General features: G+C 41.6%; 2 protein-coding genes across 4 annotated transcripts in view; both read right to left on the bottom strand.

The window, feature by feature from the left end:
* Positions 1 to 1,316: 1,316 nt before the first annotated feature.
* On the bottom strand, positions 1,317 to 5,954 carry yars2 (tyrosyl-tRNA synthetase 2, mitochondrial). Its single transcript, XM_073472240.1, has 5 exons — positions 5,158 to 5,954; positions 3,791 to 3,958; positions 3,484 to 3,639; positions 3,102 to 3,272; positions 1,317 to 1,706 (listed from the first exon to the last, which is right to left on the bottom strand). The coding sequence occupies exons 1-5, from the start codon at positions 5,925 to 5,927 to the stop codon at positions 1,547 to 1,549; spliced, it is 1,425 nt and encodes a 474-aa protein (XP_073328341.1). The 5' UTR covers positions 5,928 to 5,954; the 3' UTR covers positions 1,317 to 1,546.
* Positions 5,955 to 7,396: 1,442 nt separating this feature from the next.
* The window catches only part of pparab (peroxisome proliferator-activated receptor alpha b), a 32,345-nt gene continuing 11,927 nt past the window's right edge, over positions 7,397 to 27,814 (bottom strand). For all 3 annotated transcript variants that reach the window (XM_073471459.1, XM_073471461.1, XM_073471460.1), the window contains exons 2-7: positions 25,123 to 25,371; positions 22,510 to 22,673; positions 19,821 to 19,959; positions 15,431 to 15,630; positions 12,067 to 12,520; positions 7,397 to 11,871 (exon numbers count right to left, since the gene is read on the bottom strand). In XM_073471459.1, the coding sequence (XP_073327560.1) occupies positions 11,627 to 11,871; positions 12,067 to 12,520; positions 15,431 to 15,630; positions 19,821 to 19,959; positions 22,510 to 22,673; positions 25,123 to 25,330 (1,410 nt within the window). In that variant the 5' untranslated portion in view covers positions 25,331 to 25,371 and the 3' untranslated portion in view covers positions 7,397 to 11,626. The remainder of the gene's footprint in view (positions 11,872 to 12,066; positions 12,521 to 15,430; positions 15,631 to 19,820; positions 19,960 to 22,509; positions 22,674 to 25,122; positions 25,372 to 27,814) is intronic.

Consider the following 27,814-nt stretch of genomic DNA (forward strand, 5'->3'; position numbering starts at 1 on the left):
TCAAATAGAAAATACCATCAATGTTAACTTATTATTATTTTTTATCTCAGCTGCCAAATTAGAAAAAAAAAAAATATATCCATATATATATATCTTTTTGGCCAGAGATGAAAGCTGCTGACAAATTTAGACATTAAGTCGTATGCCTGTAGAAAGCGGTTTTACAAAACTGCATCCTAATAGCATAACTGACTAAAGCCTCAACTTAAGGGTGGAGTTTGAGACATCACAATCCTTCATTTTAAATTCAAATTACCTATCTACCTTAAAAAATACAAATAAAAACCTAAACCAAATATATTATAGAAATGTAAACAAATAACAAAATACACATCTGCATATAAATACAAAATTAAAATGCTGCCAAAACAATCGTCAGTAAGATTTATAAAAATAAGTTGTGGAGGCAGTTTTTGAAAAAAATGAATGACTTTTTAAACATTCCACCTTAAAAGAGATGACATTTCTGAAAATACATCGCTAAAGCTTCAAGGTGTGGGCCCTCTGCTAGGGTAGGTATACCCCCAATGTCCAAAACTACTGAACAAGAATAACAACAACAGCAAAACATTTCTGCATATTGTGCAAATGTGTATCTTTACGACACTGCACTTCCACCGATTCTCTGGAGCCGAGAGGGGTAAGTCAAGGTCAGCACACACCAGGCCCTGTCCTCATCTCCACCGGGCCCCAGGAGAAAAAGAGAAGAACAGATGTACTGGGACTAGAAAGCCATGCACGTCTCCACATTCAGAAGTCTAAAAATGCAAGGAAAACAATAATCCCGAAAGATAAACCGAAGAATGACAAGCAAAGACCCAGTGTGCTAAGAGGAAGAAATGGTTATTTACACCACACTGAAAACTTGGTACTCTCAGGGAAAAACCTATGCCAATCTCGTAAAAAATATTCTACCAATTAAATATAAAATTTATGGAATCTAATAATGATCTACAAGCAAGATTAGTTTGTCTTGAAGGTTATCTAAAACCTAGTTCTTTTCTTACTGGTACAGTTTACACCTTCCACCACTAGGAAAGGCAAAAAAACAGCCACATTAAGACAGCTGTTGGCCTTATGTTCACATCAAACTGAAAGAAACGTGACTTTCTTAAAATAGAACCATAAGCTGTTTGCGAGAAATGATGCAATTTGATTTTAATGTGAGCAATTATTTACCTATGGGGTCACAGCAGGGTATGTGGTGCAGCTGTGTGTGCCTGCAGCAGTGCCACCGTTATGACTGGAACAATGCTGCCCCCTAGTGGTCACTCTACAAGATCTCTGCAGCAGTACAAAGTCAGCAGGCAGCCAGCTTTATATCAAAATGATCTTTAATACCATAGCTTTAGATAAACATCACATCTGTACATATACATATTTATATGACAACCACAGGCAATCACTGAGGGTTTAGGCTACGGCAAAAACCCATAATGTTCCAAAGTATCAGTCCATCCACGTCTCCTCACTGACCCTGCAGAGGTGTAGTCGCCTACCTTCCCAGTCAGTCCATCATACGTCAAACTGGTCCCATTCGAGAGCCTCAGAGACTGAGCCACTTGATGATGTAGAAGTTCCTCTTGCCCACTCTGAGCAAGGTAAGTCCATTTGATAGGATATGGAGTTTGGGGATCAGCACCTGCTCTGGTTTGTCTGTCCGCTTGTGGTTGATCCACACTGCTCCCTCGGAAACCATTCGATACCTGCACACAAACATTGAAACAGTGAGTTAGTGCATAGTTCCCCCTACATAAAAACTGAGCAAACTAGTCAGCACGTTACCTTTCATTGCAAAACATATTATGATCATGCAAACTTATAAAATTGTCAACCAAACTTTTTAAAGCCTACAATCAAACTAAAGCATGGATGTATATGATCGAAATTCTAAATAATAATAAAACTGCAGTACATCGTGCAGCTGACAGATTATGCGATATGCAATACCTCATGTATTGTGCACTCAGTGATATATATATCTGCTCATTCTTAAGATGTTATTTATACATTCATGCCTGATTATTCAATAGCCAGAAAATGGATTGCCAATCATTTTGGCAAATCAATGTATTATTTCAGCCATTTATCAAAGACAAATTCCAAATATTCACTGGTTCCTGTTTCTTGTGTAAGAATGCACAATCTTCTGTTTTGTATCACTAGAAATTATTATAGCTTTTGGCTATTTGAAAACATCATATAGACATTTTTAAAAAATAATCATTTGACAATTATTAGAAGAAATGGACAGTTAAATGAAGAAATGTAGAAATGGCTACAAGTAAGTCACCCAAACTGCAAAAAAGCCAAAATTTACATATGAATTGTTTTCATTCATTTCCCCCAGGTGTTGAGATTTGTTTGATCCAGTACAATGCAGATGAAAGGTACTTCAAAAGCAACATCTAAATCTGGACATGGTGACTCATTTACACTCAACAATGCAGAGAACACTGAATAACATTTAATTAACTGTCACTAAAACTGTGTGTGGCTTCATGGCATCAAAGGTAAAGGATGGAGCCTGACAATATCAACCTCTCAGAGATATATTGGTATCTGCGTATATGTGCCAATATGAAAACATTTTTTTTTTTTTAAAGAACAAAATGCAGAAAAAGATGCTTGAGTTGATTTACAATTATCAAATAGAAGTTTACTGTTTGAGTGCTCTGATTTTGGACAATAAAGTTCATTGTCGTGCTAAAAAAAAAAACCTAAGAATATATGTTACTGTAATTTGGGTGGAATGACCCTTTAATGCTCACTCTCAGTAATGTCTACTCTGGAGTGTGAAAACGTGTGCTCTCTCTGCTCATTCTGAAATCGCATTAAAACATTTTTTTCCAACGTTTTATCCTAACAGTGAAACTCAGGATTATTCCAGATAATAAAACAATCATATAGATTTACTTAAGAGGCACCATATCTAATAATTCAGTATATAATACTTTAATACCCACAATCATTAAAAAAAAAATTCTCAAAACATAATCTCTTGAATTCACCCACAGTTAGGAGCACACATAATGTAATTGAATGTACGGTCATAGGTGAATTCTTGACGAAATGCACCATGGGAGTTGCAGTTAACCTACCCTTTGGCTCCCTTGGGGATTGCGTTGACCAGGCGGCAGGCATCTATCACAGTGGTTCCCGGCTCCAACAGCATCTCATGAAAGGGAGCCTCCCTGAAGAGCTCCTGAAGCTCCTCGTCACTCATTTGCTCCAAGGCCTGCACGCTGCTGTGGTACAGCGCGTTCGTGCATCTGCAATGAAAGTATTAAATATGACTTTTTTTGTCTCTTCCTCGGTTACACTTATCTGTTCTCCGACTGAATGGATTCCTGCTGTCTTTAATAAGTTGACACAAATAAAGAATATCATGTATAAAACTGTAAGAAATGATCAAGAAAAATATACTGAATAAAAGAACATTAAATACCACATACAGTACAAACACAAACAGCATAAACTGACCTCTTTGCACTCTCCAGTCCCTCCTTTCCGTGCACCAGTTTCGTCACCTCTGCAGCCAGTCGTTTGTGTGCGAGGCGTTTACCTGGATCCTCTCTCTGCTGCTCCATCAGGCTCTCCACCTCCGCCAGAGGAAGGAAGGTGAACAGCTTCAGGTACCTGTGAAAACACCACAATATGTACCTTAGCCTCCTATTACAGTTAGATTCTACATCAACCAGCCAGATGAGGTGGTTTATGAGTTGCTTTCAGAACTTGCACTGACATCTTTAAAACCAAAAGTTATCAGCCGGGCTTCATCTTCACCTACCCCTCCACACTGGCGTCGGGCTGCCTGAGAAAGAACTGGTAGAGTTCAAAGGGAGATGTCTTGTCTCTGTTGAGCCACACTGCGTTGCCGGCCGTCTTCCCCAGCTTGTCCCCGACCGAGCTGGTCACCAGGGGGATGGTGAGGCCGTACACCTCCTCACCGCTCACTCTGTCGAGGAATCGGGATTTATCAAACAACTGTTGCATGTCTGGTGTAGGCATTTCAAAACTTGTGACAGGAATGGTCTATTTTTACTATTGTGTTATTGATTTACAGATTTTTGTTGTTCAAATTGATGATTTATAGCAAGCTGTGATCCAAGCTAACAAAATGAAAAGAAGAGTTTTGTCTGATCTGCATAAGAGCATATTTACATTAAACATCAAAATGATTATTTAATAGTGAAATTTGTATAAATTTGTCATTTACGATATCGCACTATAAAAACACATTGATTTATAAAGGTAACAGATAAATGGAAAATATAGCCATAGAGGGTACTGTCTGGTAAATTAACTCGTAGCCAGACACCAAGTTGTCCAGCTGGTCACTGCACGGTAAGGCTGGGAAATGTATCAATATCTTGATATGAAACCATCTATCCTGTTAGACTGTGGATATCGTTAAATCATAATATAGCATAAGTGTTTCCTGGTTTTAAAGGCTGTACTACAGTAAAGTGATGTAATTTTCTGAACTTACCAGACTCTTCTACCTGGTCTAATATTTGCCTTTACGCACTTTATTTACCCTGATTTCTGATGATTATTTATTAAAAATCTTATTGTGGTAATATTTTGAAAAGTACCAATATTCATCCATACAATATCATTGCAGTGTTGACATCAAGGTTTTTGTTAAGAAAATATTGTGACATTGATTCTGCCGCCACGAGATTTCAAAATATCGAGGTATATATCGAATATCGTGACGATATGGCCAAAAAATATTGGGACATTACTATTTGGTTGAGATGGTGCAGTAGAAATCACAAGCTTTTGCTGATCAGCAGGCAATCGCCTCCAGTTTGATAACAAGACTAAGCTATAACATGTGGGTCAAGAGCTTTTCAGGCCTCACAGTGTCACCTTGATGGCTAGACTTTGCCAGGTGTCCACAAAACAAACTGTCACGTGTTTTACTAAAATGAACAGCTGCTTGGTGGGTTAGAAGTACGCCGAATTAAAGAGTGCCCCCTAACAATTCACACAAGCTCCTGAGTCACACTTTTCTGGTGTGCACACAATAACCAAGGATCAATGTTTATTAAATTAGCAGAATTGTCTACGAGGTTTGGAACAATGTCAACAAAACACGAATATTTCCGCTATTATAACCTATTTTTTTAAAGTAAGATGGACATTTACTTGTGAATGAACTCATGGCCAGACATCAAATTGCCCAGCTGGTCGGTGCCCCCGAGCTGAATCTTGCAGCCGTATATTTGGTTCAGGTGGTGGAAGTCATAAGCTTGGAACACCTGGTAGGTGAACTCTGTCAGGCTCATACCGTCTGCGCTCTTCAGCCTGGACTGCACGCTGTGGCGGCTGAGCATGGTGCCCATCCTGAAGTGCCTCCCGGCCTCGGACAGAAACCCCACCACGCTCCGGTCCTTGTACCAGCTCAGGTTGTTCAGTACAGTCACGGTGCCCAGCTTCTTGGAGCTGTCGTGAAAGTGCACTTCGTGGTTGGTGAAGATCCTCTGGATACTCTCCCGGATGCTGCGGGTGTTCGCCTCCACGGCGTCCTCGGACATCCGCTCCCTCTCGCTCGTTTTCCCGCTCGGGTCTCCGATTTGGGCCGTGGCCCCTCCGAGCACAGCGAGGACGTGGTGCCCGGCGTTTCGGAAGTGCAGCAGGCCGATGAGAGCGAGCAGGTTGCCCACATGGAGGCTGTCGGCCGTGGGGTCAAAGCCGCAGTACACAGTCTGAGCACCGGACTGGAGCAACCGAGGGAGCTGGTCCTGAGCTGCGTTTTCTGGGAAAGATTCCCTCAGGATGCCGCGTTTGTTTAGAGACAACAGCAGTCCGTTGTGTACAGGGGAAGAAAAGTGAAATTTAGATCTGAATGTGAGGGGGAGAATACAGGATCCATGCCGCGATGCATAGCAGCAGGTCCTCGCCATGGAGGCAGCCATGTTGGACAATGTGACAAGGAGACGGAGGAGGAGGAGATGAGAGTCGGGGATAGTTTGTCAGAAGTAGAGCGCCCTCTAGTGTACTGGTTCTGACAGACGGGTGGCTTTCTGTGTAAGATGGCCAGATTTAGACACATGGGGGCGAAAATGAGCCGTGGACCATTTATACATCCATGTGATGGACACCCTCCTCCACCACCACCACCATTTCTCTCTGCATTGTGAATGTACACTACTCAAAAATAGTTAGGGATATTGGGATATTTTGTTTTTGTTTGTTCTGCGACATATCAGAATTTCCTTTTGTGTGTTTTGTGAATATTTTTGGTATAATGTGACACATTTCATTTGCCTTTTATTGCGTGCATATATGCACCCATATCCCAATATCCCTAACTAATTTTGAGTAGTGGATACTACTTTAAATAGATCATTTAAACAGAACATTAGAGGAATTTCCACCGTGAGCACAATAAAACCTACTTCAAGATCCCCTCCACACATTAAGGCATACATAAAAATACTGGACACAGGATGCCTCCTGCTTCACTGTAAAGTCTATTCACAGTGGTGCTGGAGGCTTCAAGTGTCCCCATCACACTTGTGTATGCTGAATATTGGACCAGGACTGGAATCCAGACTATTTGTGATGTCACAAATCATGCCTCTTAAAATCCGATTATCCATAAGCACTGAGAAAATTTTCACTTTTAGCAATGAATGGGGGGGGGGGGAAAGTCTTCTAGTGTCAGACTCTGCACATACATCGTTCTACACAGTAAAACTCAACCATTCGACTGAAGGAACAAGAAGATGTCCAGCTAATGTTGTAAATCAATGGTGCGTATTCCTTCACGTAGGTGTTCCATAATATTTCTCTAAACCATACACACATTGAACCTGGTGCTTTGCAGACCCCTGAGGGTCTGAGCAGTTGCCTGATTATCCTGGTTTGTAATCCGGCTTTGGCCTTACATCAAGCACAATATGCATTATTATGTATTATATTTATGTGACATAACAAGGGCCTTTATGCAGGTCGAAGTACTTTTGAGGCACTGTGTTTTAGAGGGTCCCTGTGTAAAACTTATGTTTTAAAATGGGCATTTTTTTCAGTTTTCGGCTAAATTAATGTTTTATCAATGTAATATAGAAAATATTAAAATGAATACTGTTTAAGTAAATATGATGTGATACAGATCTGCTTTGGGTCCTACTTCTTGCTTTGGAAAATGTGTGAGCCTACGCTGCACTGCCGTACCTTTGCAGGGATTCATTTTTTTTCATGGTGTGAATTTATTTCTACCCTCCTTTGCCAACTGCTTGGTAACTGCTTACTACAAAAATTTAAGTTTGGTACTGTACATAGACATTTAAGTAAACTGAATAGTTCACTCCATTGTCCAAAGGCAATACACTGTAGTTGCAGGTGAATGTTAACCATCAAACAAACAAAAATGCCAAATGTGTCGGATTTTAAAATCATTTTATTTTGAAATCCATTCAATGTCAACTTGTTCCATTGTTTAAATGACTAGATATACATTCATCAAACATTTACAGTATTGTTATCACGCCACAGTACACATTAACAACACATCCAAAGACAGTCTGTTGTCTTATCGCACGACACTATAGCCACAAAAACAAAGTCCATGAAATCCAGGAAAAAAAAAAATCAAATAGCTAATTCCTATGACTGCCGCTCCCTGGTAACATCTTTTCTGTCAGTTTTAGAAAGTAAAAATAAAGGTCATATTAATCAATATTGTTGTCGGTGTTTGTGTGCTGTAAGGCAGAGCACTATAAAGTTATTCCAGAGAGAAAAGCAGAGACAGAGATAGAGAGGGAGGAACAGTATCTTTTTTTATATAATCCTGAGCTAGTTCAACAAAGGAAGACTAGGTTTCCCTGATACAAGTTAAAAAGTCCCTTGTCAATTCAACACAAAACAGACATTCCTAAGGGTAAGCAGACATCACAAATTTACATGACTCCTCCTCTGGGGCCTGGCTCTTGTGTTTCAACCATTTTTGTGTTTAGTTTTCAAAAATCTGTCCATGTTTTTAAATCAAATCCTTCATTGTTACTGTTCTGTATGGTAAAATGAATCTTCAATAGCACTTTTGAGCCTCTAGGATAGTTTCCTTAATCTGCTGCGACATCATTTCCTGTCTGCGTGGCCCTACTGCGTCAGGAACAGCTAACTCTAGCTGACGACACCAACGGTTTACAACTCTGAAAAGTCTGTGTGTGTTTGTGCGCATAAGTCAAATCTCTTTTTCTGAATCTCTAGTGTTTTATGGCATGGGCACACGCTAAGGCACGGATCGCTTGTGGTTAATCCCGAAGCGAGCTGCGAGGGGAAGAACCGAGCTGCGCTGCATGAATTTCGGGACTGACATTCTGTGAGAAGATATAATAAGTAAGCAAGTAGAGGCAGCTTAAAGGTCAGTAATCTACACATGGCATAAGAAAGGTTTGGTGAGTTAGTACAATATAGCAGCGAGTGAGGAGAGAAAAGTCAAGACAATAAAAGCATGACAAAAACAGGATTATAAAACAGTATATACTGCATTTTCATTACTGCATCTTATTTACTGTAATAGCATGTAAGTGATGGCAAATTATGAGTGCATTCAGTTTTTTATCAAACGAGATGTGATGTTTAAAAAATAATAAGAGGAGGCAACTGTGGATGATTTCTGATAATGATGGAATTCTGTGCATATATTACCTATTTGTTTTCTTAATGTGCAACCTGAGAACGGAGTATAAAAGGAGGAGATCGGCATTGTATGATCAGTGCTGAGCTGTAGCTTGACCTTTCAAAAGATAAATGTCATTTTCACAAAGGTCAAAGGTCACAAAGGTCAAGTTTTAACCAACTACACAAAGCTGTGAGCTGCTACAGTCCACAAATGCTTTCAGTTTAAAATCACAAGAGCTTAATTTAACATGTAAATGAAATACAGTTGAACGAACTGAATGCACACTGCAGCATCGATGGTTCTCACTCTAAAAATGGCAATTAACCAAAGGAATGTCCCCACCGGGATTCAGATCTATGGATACTCAGATTACCAGTTGCCCTGTTACCCTTAAATCTATTTACACCACACTCTTCAAATCCGGCCATTTCAAATAAACAATTATCTGATTTAGTCATACATATATGCTTTAGTATAAAAATACGATCCAATTCAATTAAAACACAAGTATGTGGCATTTAAGCAAAAAAAAAAAACATACAGTACATAACCACATTTACTGTAAAATTTCAAACATTTCAAAGTATTTACCAAACGGAGGAATACAAAAGTTGATCATCATTAGTACCTTGTATACCTCAAGAGTTAAAAGCTGGAGCGAGCAGTCGATCTGATCATTTCAGCTATGTACAGTACTCTGTTTATACAATGTGATGTCATTATAAACACAAGGTCCATTTCTTGTGACTTAATTTCAATAAATTCATGATTATATTAGGAGATTTTGGTTGGAAAAGCAGAACGGGGAAAAGCATTCTCTCACAGATTTACATATATGTTATCCACACCATCAGTCATTCATGCTTTCACCATTTCCCTGTCAAGATTCCCTCATTGTAGGTCTTCTGTGTAGCATGTTCACTTTCTACAAAAGGCAGTGTGACAAGAAGATACAGGAGCGGCCTCTTCACGTGCACTGTTATCATCATAAAATGTATTTGGTCTTCATCCATCACCAGACACTTGTCAAATTGTTTGAAGCGGACCTGTTATGCTCTTTTTTTTTCTTCCCCTTTCTTTCAGTGTGTTAAATACGTTCTTGTGCGTGTAAAAGGTCCTGAAAGTTTAAAAGCCCTTGCCAAAAGGAGCTCCCATCTCCCGCAGAAAACACTGCTCCTGAAGTGCAAGAAACACCTTGTCACCATGTCGCACATTTGCATAATTTATGCCTGCAGTCACGATAGAAGTGAAGCTAACTGGGAGCTGAAAACACAACAGAGGCGACCAGATACATAGTGAGCGGTGCTGGCTCAGACGTGTGTGAGCTGACCTTAAAGAGGTCCTTAAAGAGACAGGAGCTAAAACAGAGCATTTCAGACAGAGGGGGGAATACAGAGCTGCTGCACTGACCAGTATGAGAAAACTGATGCCTTTTATGAGCACAAACCTATTCTACCATTAACTGAAAATATCTGGCATTATGTTACTCAGAATCATATAACTGCGGATAGCCACATTTTGCCAGAAATGATCAGGCAGTCTCAGAAAAACTACAAGAGCAAAACAGAACCCTTTTCACCCAAAATGACAAGTTTCTAATGATTAAAAACTTCTAATTGTCAAAGTATCGGTTTAATGTATGAGGCCCTACCAATAGGCCTTTCTTCATGAAAGAAAGATGAACGCTTTTCATTTGCCATGTAAAAATGTGCACATAAGACCCCTGAAGCTTCATCATGTGTTACTGTGAGGACCGAACACAACCAGTGAAATACAATAGAAGGCAGAAGGAGGAGAGACACAACATAACTAACTGAGAGAGAGAGAGAGGAAACAAGAACGAGATGTAATTTTGAGGAACGGGACTTTGCTAAGTGAGAAATTATGAAAACAGTTGAATTAATTTCTCGCAAATCCGCTTTTCAGTCTGGCTGTATTAAGGTTGTAATGCGGTTTATCTTTGTGTTAGCCCTTGAATACCAGGACACAAATCAGGATGGAGTGCCAAACGTCTGTGCGTGTGATTTGTGACAAAGGCATTTAACAGAGGTCCAGTATAAAATAGTGTCACATCAACAATTTATAGGCGTGCTTGTGCTTCAGACGTGCATTGTGATGCATATACACAGTGAATCTGTGGCTGTGATCATTTCAATTTTTCCTTACAAACTCTAACATTTTGCTACCCTTATTCTGAAGTGTAAAAATACTATTGCCTGTACAGTTTGCGGACAAGCTGAGTGATAAGTCATGAAGTCTTGATTCTGCCTTGTTAGGAAGAGAAAAGTGTGAAAGACATTGATCATTTCCTGTATTGTTATAAACAAATTATGGCTTGCAGGACTTACAGTACAAATAAATGATTATGTTTAGGAGCCTGGTGGCGCCATAGTTGTGTCTCTGGGTATAAAAAGGTGGATAAACATGCTGGAGTCGCACGAACAACCATCACCACTGTCTACTGACAGCCAACTTGGCAGGAGCTGCCTTTGGCTGAAAAACTGCATCATCACTGTCTTAATGTTGCTGCTGCCACTGAAGACATTTGGGTGTTGTTTGCTGTGAAGGTATATGGCTCTTTGACATCAGTATAAAAACTTTCAAACATACTGCTGGAGTGGCAACTAGCGAGTCCACTTTCTTTCCTCATTTTAGGGCTTGTTTAGGGGCAGGATAGGGATAACCACGGAGCTCACCTCAGCTACTTCAAATTAGCGTTTAGTGTTTGGTCAGAGATTGCATACACTGGTATCTAGATAGAGGCTCAATCAAGTGTACACCACATCTTTGCATACATGACTTTTCTGCCCATGAAGGTCCACACAATGGAGTGCAGAGCAAAGCTAACTCTTGCTGCGTTCGGGGGGTGGGGGTGGGGGGGGTTTAAGTGGTTCAACCTAGCTTATAGAGGACTCTTCTTCTTCCGTCCCTGAAAAATAAAGGAGATGGTCTGTAGAGTGCCTCTCCTGGTTATTCCTCCACAACCCCTCAGTACATGTCTCTGTAGATCTCCTGCAGGAGTGGGTGAAGTGATGTGTCCTCTGTCTTTTTGATCTCCTGCACCAGCTGTGCGTGCTCGGTGACAAGCTGCCGGAGGTCGGCAAGTTTCTGCAGCAGCTTGGGGAAGAGGAAAGTGTCGTCGGGGTGATTGGCCAGCAGATGGAGCTGTAGCACCTGCACAATGCTCTCCTGCATTCGCTCGATGTGCGCCACATTCACCAGGCCGGGTCGGTCTGATCACAGAGGAAGTAAAATAAACTTTAGACTGCTTGATTATAATCTCCTGCTTGAATAAAGCATTCAAGAGGAAGGTAGTAACAGATTGCCTTAACAGTTTCTTAAATTTAGTGTAAAAGAGAAAGAAAATCTAATAATTTATGAAGCAATTAATTGTCAATTGTAAAAAATAATTTTTCCTGCATCCTCACCTCCACAGCAGATGATAGCAGCCACAAACAGAGCCAGGTCACTGTCGTCCAGCTCCAGCCCGTTGAACTTCATCGCAAACTGGAACTTTGGCTCCATCATATCACTGAACGGCCGCCGCAGGCTCTTGAGGAATTCCCGGGTGATGAAGCCTGAGCCGTACGCCACGAGAAGCCCGTCCTTGTTCATGCTGGAGGCGAGCATGGCGAAGAGGGCCTCGTACACGCCGTATTTCAAAAGAGTCACCTGATCGTTGAGGTCCAGGCTCGAGAAGCCGGGGACGGACTTTGCAAACTCCGTGAGCTCCGTCACCGTTTCCACCGACGTGCACTGGCAGCAGTGGAAAATCCGAACTTCCGCCTCCCTGTCCTTCAGCGATGCCGCCGAGCCGACCATCTTTGCCACCAGGGTCTGCTCTGCCAGCTGGAGGGTCTCCATGTCGTGGATGACGAAAGGCTGTGGACGAAGGAGAAGAACAAATTCTTATGAGCTGTAAGTGTAAAATATGGTTAAAAAAACAACATTGAAATGAAACACAGCCAGCACAGTGTGTCCTGTGATTTGGGCCTATATACAGTAAATACACCTGATCTAACTACAAAAACATGGAAAAAGCTGACTCATCAAACCTCTGTATGAACAACTGTAGTGACTGTGTTGTTGAAAGAGAGGCTAAGCCCAGAGGCCTTATTGACACATAGAAGACAAAATTACTCTCTTTGAGCCAAGAGCTTTATAATTATCGATGTCACTCTCAACACTCAACTTCTAATTTCTCTAAACAAAGAGGGATCGCTGAGCAAGATGTCAAAAAATAAGAAGGGAATTCATCAGAAATAACGGAATAAAAAGATGACGTAATCATCACAATGTGGTTGAGGTAGACATGTATGTAAAGGTACAGTAAGCAGCTATGTGAGCTCATGCCAGCAGTGATTGATTCTCACTAAAGGGTGTTTTTAGCTGCATCACTCCTTCCACAGAAGACAAGTTACAACATCTGATGAGCAGCTACACCTGCTGCCGCACATGATATCAGAGCTCTGACTCATGATACTATGCTAAATGCGTGCTAGCATGGGAAAGTATGAGAAACGTGAGACACAGCTGTTTCACTTAATGGGACTTCTATGTCAACACAACACTTGATCATCAGATCACACGTAACATCTGAGTTTATGAGGTGAATGTCCAATTTGACAGTTTCTGAATGGCTTAAGACGATGTTGCACTTCATACTCATGCATGTTGTATACAGTAAATATCTTCACTTTTTCTAATGGATATACTTTTTAAAATACTTTTTTAGGGAGTCATTGCCTCAATCAATGCTACTGTGATCATGCAGAAGCGAAAACTACACCCACTGTATAGAGAAATGTACAAAACCTGCAGGCCTTGTTGATTCTTAAGATTTCAATGATGACATAATCACTCTCCTTGACCTGCATTTACACCTGCATGCAGCCTAAAGCAGGTTTGTAGGCCATTTTCTTCATAGAATATTAGTACAGAAAACAGCTGGGGGTGCTTTACCTTACATGACCAAGTGCTGCAACACGTTCCAGAAAACAAAGCGGATCCATTTAGTAGATCCATTGATAAACACCAATTTCTCAACAAGACTACAGCACTTTAACTGGCTAGAGAGTCTCAACATAATCTGGTACCATGCTGTTAGCGACAATAATGCTGCATTCATGTGCTCCTTGGATGTTCCCGTTTCTGGAGTTGGGAAGTCATTCTCTGACTTCGGGGTGTTCATGTGCATCATGTTGGAATGTGGGAGCAACATGGACGCCAGAAAGAAGTTGTTTTGCATTTTATTGCTCAGAGCGTTTAAGCAACATGTTGACAGCTGTTTCCAGTATACAATATGTTTCCAGCTACAATGAATATACAATACATGACTTTGGTAAAAGTTTCTCACCATCAGCCCAGTGTTTACTGTCATCCGCCATGTTTCAGCGTTATATAACGTCAACTCAGCAGTTCGTGTACCAACATTTTCTCTGGCTTTCCAACTCGAGAGGACATTCAAGTGAATTTTCCGAGTTGGAACATTTTTTTCCCCCCCGATAATTCCGACAGCACATGAACGCACGGTAAGCTATTGACAGAATAATCAATAATGAAAGTAATCTCCAGTTACAGACAAAGTGATGACAGTTAATTTCAGCAATCTCACTCTATGACATATATGTGTATATAATATATCCACATCAAGTGTATAGTCGAGCTCAGAGCAGTAGGCTTTTCTTTAGCTGCTTGTCTTTAGGGACTCTAAACATCAAGTCAAGACTGAACGTTCTGTTACGATAAATAATAGCACAGCAAAACCAGTTAAGTCAGATAATAAAACTGAAATTGCTGTACACAAATCATAGCCAACAGTGACACAATTATGGCTCAGTATTCCTCCCAGACACTGAGACTGATGAGTCAAACCTGATGGAAATTTTCTGGCTAAGTTACAGGTTTTAACTGGATCTGAATCAGTCAACGCTGGGCGATTTGGTTTTGCCACGGGCATGATTAACCATTTTATAGCGTCTTAACAATAATTGATTGTTTTGTACATCAACTGCCTGTCATCATTTCAAAACTATATTTTCTGGGCTGTGGCAAATGGTGCAATTTGACTTTCATGGGAAGTTCTGTGTTGTATAAAAGTTCTGTTACACCATGAATGACCTCTGAAATCAAGCAGGGATCAAACAATATGTGCATTTCCAACTGACTGCTTTCCAATGTCTGCGAACCCCTTCAGACTCCCTCTGAACTCTAAATGGACATTTATCCATCTAGAAGCTTTGATCTCCAGAAGCAGCGGGGGGATGTCTGTGTTTGAACATGGCTGTGCACTTCTACTGACCTGTCCCTCTTACACCTACACACATAGGAATGGAATGGAATTCACAACATGGAATTCACAACAACATGGTCTGACCCTCCCCACTTGTCAACCCATTTTTCTGATGGGAAGAAAATGAAAGAAACAGGCTTTGAGGGGATGTTTTTGGTGGCAGGCATGAAGGGAAACAGGCGGCGGAGGGAGAGGTGATGGGCTCATACACTGGCTCTTTATATCGTTTCGGTGCAAACAGATGTTTCCTTGTCCTGCTCATGTGTTGGCTTGCAGCACTGATTGAGCAAGTTATTTCTGTCATTGGCTGGCTGCACATAATCTCTGAGGTACCAAGGTCTCTGAGGTCATATTGAGACATTAGCTGAAGAAATTAGAAGAAATAAATGAGAAAGTTGCAAGACGACGTGACCTTCATCTGTGAGGACAAGAGCCACGAGGATGCAATCCACACACACGCAACACCTTCCACTCACCAACCCACTACTCAATCAACGTACAGGGGTGCTGGTCTTGCCGGTGAGAATGGTTCGAGCCTTGGCCTTGTTCATGTTGAAGTTCTTGAGGTAGGCCTCATAAATCTGCCTGGCCAGCGTCTTCTGGTCGGCTACCTGGGGGTCTTCAACCTCCCTGTCCCCCGTTACCATCTCCGCCTTCAGCTTTAGCTTCTCTGACTGGGGCATCCGTCCAAAACGGATAGCTGTAGAGAGCAAAACAGACAGAGAGTCAAACCAAGAGAACAACTTATAACAGATTTACAGTGTAACAGATATTTCAGAAAATGTAATAAATACAATAAAATACAGAGAAAACTTTTGTATAAATCAAGGAGCAGATGAAGAGCACTCGCTTGAGTGCCATAAAACTACAGTAATCATATATTCAAAACGCTGACATCTGCAGGAATTACCATCAAAATTTCTGCAAAGACACCCCGCTGAGTAAAATGAATCCAAGTCAACAGCAGAGAAAAAAACATTCAATGTATCCAAAAAATCTGTCCAAACAAAACTTGTGCAGCAGTCGCAATGAAACATTTAAAAATAGCCCTGAAACTGTAGAAAAAGCAGAGCTCAGGCTATTCAACATTTCACTGTGCTCTTTGTTTCCCTGATGTCTGGTGCCAAACCATATTTTTCCCAACCGAAGGAGCTGATGAGGCAATCCTACAAAGTTTAACAAAAGCGACTCGACTCAGCATGATGCACTGAACCGGGTCTAAAACGATACACGCCAGTTATGCTACTTGAATCTGGCACTCCTCAGTGTCAATATACATGTATCACCACGACAGTTGAATAGTGCGGGCCAAGGCTTTAATTTTCAATCTTAAATCAAATTCAACTTCTATAGGTTGTATTAAAAGTATGTATGTATTTGGTTTATTAACAAACGACAACAGAAGCAACAACATCTGCAAACAGCACAGTAAACCTAACAAAAACAATCTTCCAAGTGGTCATGAAAGCACACATCAGTTTACCATACAGGGTACTTTTAAAGACAAAAACGTTCCTTTTTCTACTACAGTTTTACAGACACAGGCAGTCTCATCCTGGCAGTGAATGCAATTCAAATTCGACTCATCTGTGCAATAAATACAACACTTCATGAGCACTCCTGGCAGTTTAATTACCAGTAAAAGCACTTTATTGACAATGGTTTTAACTGTTTCAGGACCTTGATCTCAGTGAAGGATGGGTTTGAACATGCAAGGTATAAAATAAACATTGGCCTAATCAGTGACATTAAATCGATCACTGTTGGGCTGGATGGGACGACAGAAATCCTATCTGCACCGTTTCCATTGTATTATTACACATGCGCAGCGAAATGATGTAAATGCCATGTAAATCAGAATAATACTGACACACACTTATAACAAACATCCACACACACACACACACACACCGAATAGTTGGACCCACCAAGTTCTCTGCTTCAAAGCCAGAGATGCACGTGCACTCTGTCTCGATGTTTTGGCCGCCTACCTGTAAACTCTCATACCGTTATGGCCCGTATGAAAGAAGACACTAAGAATAGTAACAGAATCAATGTTCTGTCAACAAAAAAAAAGGTTAAAGGACTTTCCTTTTTGTGCATTACAGCGATAGAAAATGATGAATGAACACAACAGGTTACTACATATTACACGGTGTGTTGGAGTGGTTGTCAGTTGTGTGGAGTGTGCTTCAGCACTACACAAGAGTTGTTTTTCTACGGGAGGACGCTGGCATCTCTCAGACGGCCTGATCCCATTTGACTAATGAGATTAGAGGTAAACTGTTTTTAACCCCTCCTCACCATTTTAAATGGGCACAAGCTGATGCATACACACACAAATACACACACACACTGCTCTCTCAGAGCCCAGCATCCAGCTGCACCTACCGCCCGCATTTACGAGATTGTAAAAGCATAAAAGGAGATCTGATTTCCCCGTTTTCTGACGAGCCACCCACCGTTGACACGGCTGAAACAAATCCAGGCCGACTGAGCAGGACTGAGCGGGGATGAGATACAGAGCTAACAGACAGCATGAGGGCCCATTAGATTACTGCTCACAAAGTGGATGGGTCGTCTGAAGCTGGTAAAGCTCCACAGTGGGCGCCTGGGCAGGAGCCAACTCTAATTAAGATGAGAGGAAGTGAGTGATGTTAAGCTGAGCATAAGTCAATTTCCTAAGAGCCGGTGTGAGGGGATGAGTCTGTGACTCAAGTCGGGAGGGGGGGTAAAGGTGGGAGGGGGACAGTCTGTCATTCCATTAAATCATCTGTTTCAACGGCTAATTTGTGGAAGCAGATTCCAGCCCATTAAACGCTCACTTCACCACAGTGAGACTTATTATTGATCTGGATCAGTTATTTTCTCTGCCAAAACGTTCAGTGATGTATTTCTTACAGCGCAGCCTGTCAGTGCATGAGCTCTGAGGCATCAGTAAGTTGTGGGTTCAAGAACCTTTTCAACCAATAGTCTGATCTCTATATATCTGCTGATATACGCAAATATACAACCGACTCCAGAAAAAAAGTAAAGCACTGATGTAACCAGAGCCAAAATGTAATAATTACGACAACAGTGAGTCACCTTACTCACAGCCATTCCCTTTTTAATGTTATATGATACATTCACTTGTCACCTCTCTGCTGTCATTGTTCGAAAAAAGGCAAGTGTTTAAAAAAAAAAACTTAATAAATCTTACTAAACTCAATACTTTTTTTGTACTAAGCCAGAATCAGTTATGCATTTTTATAAAGATTGACAACTCACTAATGTTTAGACAGATATTTTGGACTCTATGTTAAATATAAACTGTATGACAGAAAAAACCTATTATTACAAACACTGAATGCAGCCATAACTCAGTGTTCTGTATTGTAAACCATATAATTCTAATAGACAAATTTCACATATACCAAAAACCTTTCTAAGACTAAATGTTTCAATTGTAAAAGTCACAACTGCTACACCATTTTTGTAAGGAACGTCCAGTATTTTTAGATTTAAGTGGGTAATCAATTGGCGATCGATGTGAACAGAGGGACAAAGCTCCAAAATTAGCAGTGCTGCTGTCCTGTAGTCTGTTAGACCACCAGATCTCAATATATCAGGTTGCACTAGTCTCAAATCTCCTTCCTCTGCCTCTACAGTTACATTTGGACCAATGAAACTCAATACACATATACCGTAAGAGGATGTGCAGCTGACAGAAATACTACTACTGCTGAGTGGCACCGAACTGCTGTATCATCGTCAAAATCTGGTTTACGTCTTTAGGAAGCCTCAATAAGCCCAAGGACAAAAGACACTCAGTCCTGCCTCTGCATCCACAAGTTCACTGGCAACAACAGTATGGAATATCTGCACAGTGTGCAGTTTGTATGTGAACCCACCAACTGCATCGATCGTTCTACTAAAAATACACTGTTAGACCAGAAAAAACAAGCAGCTGCACACCTACACAGATCTATTTCAGTGCTTTTTTCCCAATCAGGACGTTAACCTTGGCCAAGGGTCAGCATTACATCTTGTATGTTTATTCAGAGTAAACAAAATTATCCAGATTCTCATGCTTTAACCTCAATATCCCTGTACAAAGATAAGCAGCAATGAGGTGAAAATCTGATGTAAGGCTTTTAACAAAGACAATATTGTGTTTAAAGTGTTCACAGATGTTGCATGCGCAGGTGTTTTCCCTCTAACGGTCAACACTGAAACCCAAACTTGTTTGCATCAGATTGAACAAGCATGTGCTGGATTAAGTGTAATGCTGTATGATTAATTACTAACTTAACTTTTTTTTGACGTTTTGTGCTCTCTTGATTTCCAGGTCTGTCTGAGCAGCGAAGCTTACTATTGGAGTTCTGCATGAGTGTCTGCAGGTTGAAAATCACATAATCGGGTGGATAGACTCACTGCCTCATGTGATTTCCCTTCAGGTTCACATAACTGCACCAAACAGGGTTCAAAGGGTTCGGCTGTTGCATTTCAGTATGACTCCAGCACTGCAAGGGCAGCAGCGTGCACAGCAACAGAAGGACCGTGTACTGCACAGGACTGAGTTGTAGATCAAAGTGTAGTTTGTCTGAATAAATGAAAACACACATTGTCCAAATATTTAAATAGGTTTTCTTCTGAAGAAGCTGTCTAACACCTCGGGTAAGTCTTCAGTTAGTGACTTGCCTTAACATGTAACTTAACACCCAACTGTGGTGTTGGATTGCTTATTTGCGCTAATTATGTGTGTACGTGCCTGTTCAATCTTTCTTGGCATCTGCACAATTATGGTACTCTGTTAAGTAGTGTGTGCTTACAAGTAATAAGAGCCATGCATGAGTGTGTGCTGGGCTTGCAGCACTGCCCAGACCTGCCCTGCCCTGTAGGACTCACCGTTGTGGGACATGCCCACCGACAGGCACTTCTGGAAGCGGCAGTATTGGCACTTGTTGCGGTTCTTCTTTTGGATCTTGCAGCGGCGCTCACACTTGTCATACTCCAGCTTCAGACGGATGGTCCGCCGGAAAAAACCCTGGAGGAATGAGGGGGAACCATTGAAAAAAAGAGAAAATTGTTAAAATGTGAATACTGCTCACATAAAGAAACAAGGTGACAATTATTATTTGTTTAAATTAGACATGAGAACCAGAGACCAGATTAGTCAGTAAATAAGTGAAACATTCTGAGAAAAAACCTGAGCTAGACTCGTAATTTACCTTTTAATAAACTCTGCTGTTATGAAACCAGTTTCAGGATCCAGAAAAAAAAATACTGACCAACTCTGTAGGCCATTAGAAAAGTTAATTATTCCCGTATGAATGCTGCCTGACAATATCAGACACATAATTTCCCCATCAGTTTCTCCTCGCTTACACAACCTTCACAAAAGAAACATTTGACTTGGGCGGGGAGCGGATGAACCAAGTGGCATGTTTGCGCTTGGCTGGAGGGTAGAAAATGGTCTTGGGAATTGCTTAATAACAGATTTAGCCACACTTAGGAGCAAATTTATCCAAAAAATGTCACCCCGTGTGCCAAAATACACACACATTACATGACACACAAACGGTTATACAAGATGAAACAGAAATGTTACAACCATGTGAGCACATGTTAAGTAACTCTGACTGACTCTTACCTTCCAACCTCGCGTGCGCGCACAGAAAATAAGAGTGACATGAAACCTGCACAGAATAGTCGCAAAGCATGAGGGAATTGACATCACAGAGGTCAGACTCCTCCGATCAAGTTCCACGACCAAAAAGGGATGAGGGGCGGGGCGTGTATAGGTTGGTACTATGTGTGTAAGTGAAGCTGTTACATGGAAATATTTAAATGTATGTGTTTACGTATTTATTTCTGTATTAAGTTCTTTATTGTTTTCCCTTTGCATTTCCCCTTTATTTATGTCTAGAAAATCATTTTATTTCCATATTTTCTTTCTACATTTCCTCATGCATGTCTGCTTCACTATGCCAAAGAACCGAAGGAGGAAATGAAAACAGAAATATCCGTTTATGTCACATTTTATTAATTAATCAATGTCTACGTCTATTTTTCATATTACTTTTAATGGCACATTCATTTTTGATTTCAGTAGTTTCAATCCTCGATAATTTACAGGCACACAGAAGATTATAAGATACTGCAGGCTGGAAAGGGGGCATCTGCAAAATCCTGGTAGAAGAAGCCTGTTTTGCGGCGTGGTAGTGGTCTAGATGTTGAGACCCATTAACTGTGATTGCAACTTCCCTGGTTCAATTCCCAGTGGGCGACCTATGTTGCATTTCTCTCTCCCCCTTCATTTCCTGTGCCCTCTCCAGTGTCAACCTTTGAATGAAGGCTTACAGAATTTTCAAAAGAAGGCAACTGCAATTCATGTTCAGATTTGGAGAGGCCTTTGTAATGCGACGAGCCTTGCTGACTCATTGACAGACATCACAGACTTGATTGAGAAATACTGCAGCCTGACCATGACCCTTTGACAATTGATAGGTCACTTCTGATAGATGAACTTTGAATGACTCCCTCCTTAAGGTAAATGTTAAGCTAAACATACCTTGACTTTTGTGATAACCTGTTGTTTTACTGTTTTACAGCCATATGTCATCATGCATAAGTCTAATATCTATGACTGTGCCCTGAGGACTGACCGTGGCCTTTGTCCAGTCTTGATTTATTTATTATAGACAGTGTTGATACACTAATGCAAAACACTCACACTCCGATGAGTTGCTGCTACAATGTGAAAGTTTATGTAGCAGTATGTTGACACGATGGAGTTACTGACTTTATGCATCACTTCCTGACATTCATACTCCCACTGCTGTCCCACTGGATTCACAGTGTGGAGGTGTGGAAAAGTCTCTTGCTTCAGCAGCTACTTTGCCTTCAATTTTTACCCTTCAGGGACTGATGGGAAACAAAAACATACACGAAAGAATTCAATATCTGATGGCTGAAAAACGCATGTGCACACACCTCAAGTTACACTATCTTTGTCCTTGGGTGCCTCTTAAAAAACAGCCTTGGCTTGTTCTTCAACATGACTAGTAAACAATTAACTGAAGGATTACTGAGCGACCACGTGCAAAGGCCGAGAGTGGTATTTCTGATGCTTTAACGAGTTACCATTAGTCACAAGATACACTGCCTCTGGATTTTTTGGCCCGGCATGTCCTACTTTCTTCAGTTTTATACTTCCAAATATGATTTATTGACTCGAAATTGGTTAATGTGTCGCCGGAAGGCTGTTTGTGATCATTGGCTTGTCTGTGCTTGTGTGGGGGTGACTTAGGGAGGAGGCGATTGATGGATATTGACGGAAATATTGACTGAGGGGGAGAGAAAGCAGTAAGTACTGTAAAACAACGGTGGAGGGTGAAAAGATGAGAGAGACTAGTTAAGGCAGAGGCTTGGATTCAGTCCTCACAATAATGTCCTTCAACAACTGCACGAGACCCACTCGCTCAGTCACTATTAGTCCTTATGTTGATCTAGTCTTGACCGACACATATCGTGATATTAAAAGATACATCCGGTTGTTTGACTGTATAATTCATGTGTGTAATCTTCGTCTCACCTTGCATCCCTCGCAAGCGTGCACTCCGTAGTGGTAGCCCGAGGCGCGATCGGCACAAACTCGACACTCCAGGTTAAGTGAGGAGGAGGAAGATGAGAAGTCATCCTGGCCCGCTGCCATGCCGTAGACAACCGACGACGGACTGGATGCGGGTGTCAGGGCATCTACAAAACAAAAGCACATGGTTGGTTAGAGTCTGTCGGTTTGGACATTATGGGCTACTGTATAAACATGCCGATTCAACACGGCCGACCTGCTCCCTCTGTCGATATAAAAAGCTCATTCTCAAGGCAAAGAAAACACAACGATACTGATACGCATTGAGCCTTTAAAGGATTAGTCTGGTGATACTGTTTATTTCTGTTACTGTCAACAAAGCCTCATATGGCTTATTATCCCTCTACACTCCCATTGTTGTTCAAAAACTATTCAAAACAATGAGCCACACCATTCCACTTGGCAGTCCCTGCTAAATGCACTATTTGACAAAAAATCCCCAAATAAAGAAAAAACACTTGCAGTTGTACTGGTAATGTTGTACACAAACTTTCTTGACTTGTTCGGCCTCTCTCATGTTGCTCACAATGTTGCACATTCAATCAGACGAGACAAGGGTTTCTTACTGGCCCCCACACACAGTATAATCATATCCGATTTAAAAGTAGGAACACACATACACAAAGTATGTCATGTATGTTTCTGAAGACTTATAATCATTCTCCTGATCACGTATTTAAGAAAGTGCACACTCTAACTTTACTAAATGTAATAATGTATGTTTGGTGTGCACAAGGTATACAACATTACTAGATGACTGACCGCTGCATTTCTGTAATCTACAGCCACCAGTATGCTTTAAAGAAGTGGTTGTCAGGATGTCGAATCACCCTCTCCCCTTGTACCCTTTTGAATTTCGGAATTTGGGGAGCTCCATTTGACCACTTTTCTAGTTTTCTGAAATCGACATCCCGACAAGCTTGCCCACTTCATACAGTGACTGACCAGGAAAAATAGTCTTTTTTCTCTCTATGTAACTAATTCTGTCACTTTTTGACTATAACACCAGGATGCCTTTGAGGACAGACTGTCTGACAGTGTGCACTTATCCGTATTTAAGTGATTGATCACTGTCATCCCTCTTCTACAGAACATATTTTAGCGTTTTTGCCTTGAGATGCCTAGACGACACTTCGTATGAACTAGTTCAGTACAAACATACCCCTGACTAATTCCCATTTCTCGTGAAACTCAAAAACTCAAACTCAAAACATGCATGGTGCCAGGAGGTAGACAGTGCCCCTACGGTAGGAGTTGCCCTTCACCACAATCAGACAACGCATTCAGCTTCAAGTTTGCAATTATGTCTCTCTTGATGAGTGCATCCCCACAAGTGGAATTTACTAAGTAGTAAGTACTGAACTCTTTGCTCCAGCTAAGACAGTCCGTTCCATCACAAAAAATATTTACAAACATCAACGTGCGGTCTGTGGTGTGTTGCCTGTCGGAACACATAACAGTGCTGGAGTAGGATTACTGATCTTGCTCAAGGACGACAGGTCATGGGGCTTGCCATAGGTTGCCAACAGTTTTCCATTTCCATCTTGTGAAGGGAGCACAGTCGGTAGAACTTTCTTGGTAAACAAATAGCAAACATGAAATGGTAGAAAACAGTGGCACTAAGTCAAGCCACATGAGCTGGGCGAAGGACGCCAGAACGGGGATAAGCGGCATTTGGCAGCGGACCTGGAGGTGTGTTTGTGTCTGGTGCATAAGTTCATATGTTACAACTGAGTGTGGACAAGAAACGCATGTCAGTGTTTCTTCTCTCACTGTTAGCACTCCCAAACACCCATAAATCCTAAACACTCTCTCACTGACTTTTCCATGACATCACCAAATGTTTCCGAGATATCTTCTGCCCACACTTCCCTCTCTTTTGTCCCTCTCCCTCACTCACACCCTCTATTTTTCCATTAAATGTTTATCTTTCACGGCTTCTTCATTCACTTGTTGCACAATTTTGTGGGAGCATAAATTTCTCAGATGTCCATGTGACTTTTGCTTGGGAGGAAACACAGCAGCAAAATGAATGTTTCCTGAGAGGTGGTGCATGGTGGCTGAGGAATGTGGGAATTCCTCATTGGATATGGGGCGAGAAAAAGGGCTGGTGGAGGACATAGGGGTAAAACAAGAGGGCATGGAAAATAAGAGGTGGATAAGGCAAGCGAGAGAAGAAGAAATAAGGATGAAATATGGGAGATATTGGCGGGAAATGGGCAGGAAAATGCACCAAACACAGACCAATTAAGATGAAGGCACTATGCCTTAAGGGGTAAAAAGAAAAAAAAAGTGGGCCAGTCAGACAATGCGAGTTAAGAAAGGGCTCTCAATGCAAAGTGTATGTCCCTTTTTGAACATTCAGTTGGAGCAAATTAAGGATTAAGGGGCTAAAACAAGGGGCCCCCGCTCTGACAACAACAAAACGGCAATGAGATCACACTAAGCTGCTGGGGACACTTTGAAACTGTAAAATAACAGTATGGAAACAAACCCCACATTGTCATCTCACCAATCTAATGAGATCATTTCAGTTCAGTGGTAATGAGAGTTCACCTAAAACAGTGGAACCTTCAGAGCCATTGCTGGAGGACTGGTATTCGGGGACATCAAAGGAGCTGAGGGCGTCGTTGTCGATGGACTGGGAGATGTCCTGGAGCTCCTCCATCCCGCCCATGAAGTCGTCACCGGCGCACAGGGGGCTGCCCAGCACCGAGTCCTCCAGGGGCGAAGGGGGATGGTAGTGGCTTTCCATGTCGACCATCGCAGCAGAGGAGCGGGCTGCCGGCACTCTCACTCATCAGACTGGAGACAGAAGACAGGGGGAGGGGGACAAGGTCAAACATAGGATATGGAAATACAGACATACAGGAAGACAAGACGATTATATGTTTTGAAAGTCGTCTTTGCTCTATGAGGCTCAAACGCAGCAGCGGTTTGTGCTAGATGCTAACATAGCTTGCTAACACGCTCACAATGACAATGCTAACATGCTGATGTTTAGTATCTTTTTATCTGGACAGATAAAAAAATGAAATAAAAGTATAAAATGTTAGAATATGCTATGGGTCACAAAATATACTTGGGCGGCTGTTAATATAGCTGGACGGACCACCGAAGTAAAATATATGTGTGGGAAACACTGGACTCTCATTTGGGCAATCAACGATTATTTATCATTATCGATTAATCGGCCAATTATTTTCACAAATGATCAATTAATGTAATAAGTCGCTGATTAATATTCTTTCAGTTGACTAATCACTTAATCAACTAATACAACCATGCAGCTCTATATGTTATGTCATCGGGGAATCATGAATGTTTGTATCAAAGTGTTTGTAAATCCATCAAGTGGATGTCAAGATATTTTATTAGATAAGTGAACAGTTTGCTGGAAGCACTAGAAGACAAGTCAGGGGATCATCAGGAATGTCTGCACACAGATTCATATCAACCGTTCAGTGGTTGTTGAGATATTCCACTCTGGATCAAATCGGTGGACTGACCACCGTCACAGCACTAGCATGGCTTAAATCTGATGACATTGTCAACATCAACACCACAGAGTAATACCACATAATCTTTCAGTGCATATGATTCAACATAGCACTGACTGATACGTTTAGTCCTAATGATTAGAGCCGATGCTACTATGGCCATCCACACCAACAGGTGCTGCACACTGCAATGGGTCAGCAGGCAGTAAAGGAATGAAGGACATGGAGGATCTTATGACACAACACAGGCCTCTCTGCTCCTCTGAGCTGTCCATCCAAATACAGTAACCTTATCCCCCACTAACCTCATAGTGCTGCAGAAAGAGAAAGACAGGGGATAGAGCGGAGAGTGAGGCACAGAGACTTGTGTAGGGTTGAATGTAGGTCACTGGGCTGGCTTAGGCTGAGGCTGGGCCCGGGGTTGGCTAGATGAGACATGACAGACTGGCTTGTACAGTTGGTGGTTGAGATTTTGCTGAATTGCAGAGTGGAAACCGGGAGGAGCCATGAGATACACGTCTTGGTGGCTAAGCTTAAGACCGGCAGAGGGAATGGACCTTATATCACATATCAGAACTTCATACATCCGCATGTAAACTAGGTCAATCTTCAGTAAGCCCTCTCCATCAGGCCCCGCTAAGAACATCAAACGAGGGGGAGGTGGACGGTGGGTGTGAGGGTGACTATACGGCTACAAGACAGCAGCTGCTGGTTGTTCACAGCCATTCCACACCTTTACACATGACCGCCTTTAGTCTGTATTAAAGGCGAGTGTAATGTACTGTCCGCTGCTGAGGAGAGAGACTGACAGCATGCTCAAAGTGTTTGCCCTCAGTGCTCCCTGGGAGTCTATTTAAAAGATCTAATGATAGATCTGAATGACGCTGCTGAAACTATATATCATTTGCATAATACTTCACCTTGAGTGCAGAGGGCAAATAGAATAGATTAAGTAACCGTGAATCTGTTCAGTGACGCTGTTATGTGACTGCTACAGTGACATTTTAACTCTTCGGGTAGGTTCTGTCCGTTTGTCTATATGTTATTCACATATCTCAAGAACCATTCATCCGATCTACCTCACACTTGGCAGGTTTGTTGCTGAGAACCCAAAGAAGTGCAGTGTCAAAACTTGGTGTAATTTGGACACGCCACACGTTCAATATTAATTTATTTTTTTGATTTTTGGATAAACAGCTTCAGCGCTCTGGCTTCATGGCTCTGCAGACGCCAATGTAATGTCATGGGTAAGCAGACGTAAGTAAATAATAGAGATCAGCGTGGTGCAACATCTTGCCGGAGTGAGAAACGTGTTGCAGTGAGAAAAGAAACAAAAGCAGAAGGTTAAATGAGTCTGAATGAGTGGGGAGATGCAGTCAACATGGGTTTTCTATCCTTCAGTGAGATTTTAAGTTTCATGTTTAGTGAAACGTCTACATGAGTTGTGTAATTTAAGTGGTTTAAGACTGGGTCAAGAAGCAAGAACAACAATCTCAACCTTGATGAACTACAATGAACCTAATAGTAAAAATCCAGAAGATTCCCACCCAAAAACTTAAAAACTCGACATGAAAAGAGTCCTGGCACGTGAGCGGGCTGCTTTACTCACCCTACGATACACTTGTAACTCTGAATGGAGGCAGTGTCAGCTCTGCTAGGATAAAGCAAACCTCTTTAGCATTCAGCCCCTAGCTCCTGACCCTCAGGTCTTCCTTTAGAGGACATCCTGTTTCATACACTCGCTTCAC

The sequence above is a fragment of the Pagrus major genome, chromosome 8, assembly GCF_040436345.1.
Source record: "Pagrus major chromosome 8, Pma_NU_1.0".
NCBI classification, from domain to species: Eukaryota; Metazoa; Chordata; class Actinopteri; order Spariformes; family Sparidae; genus Pagrus; species Pagrus major.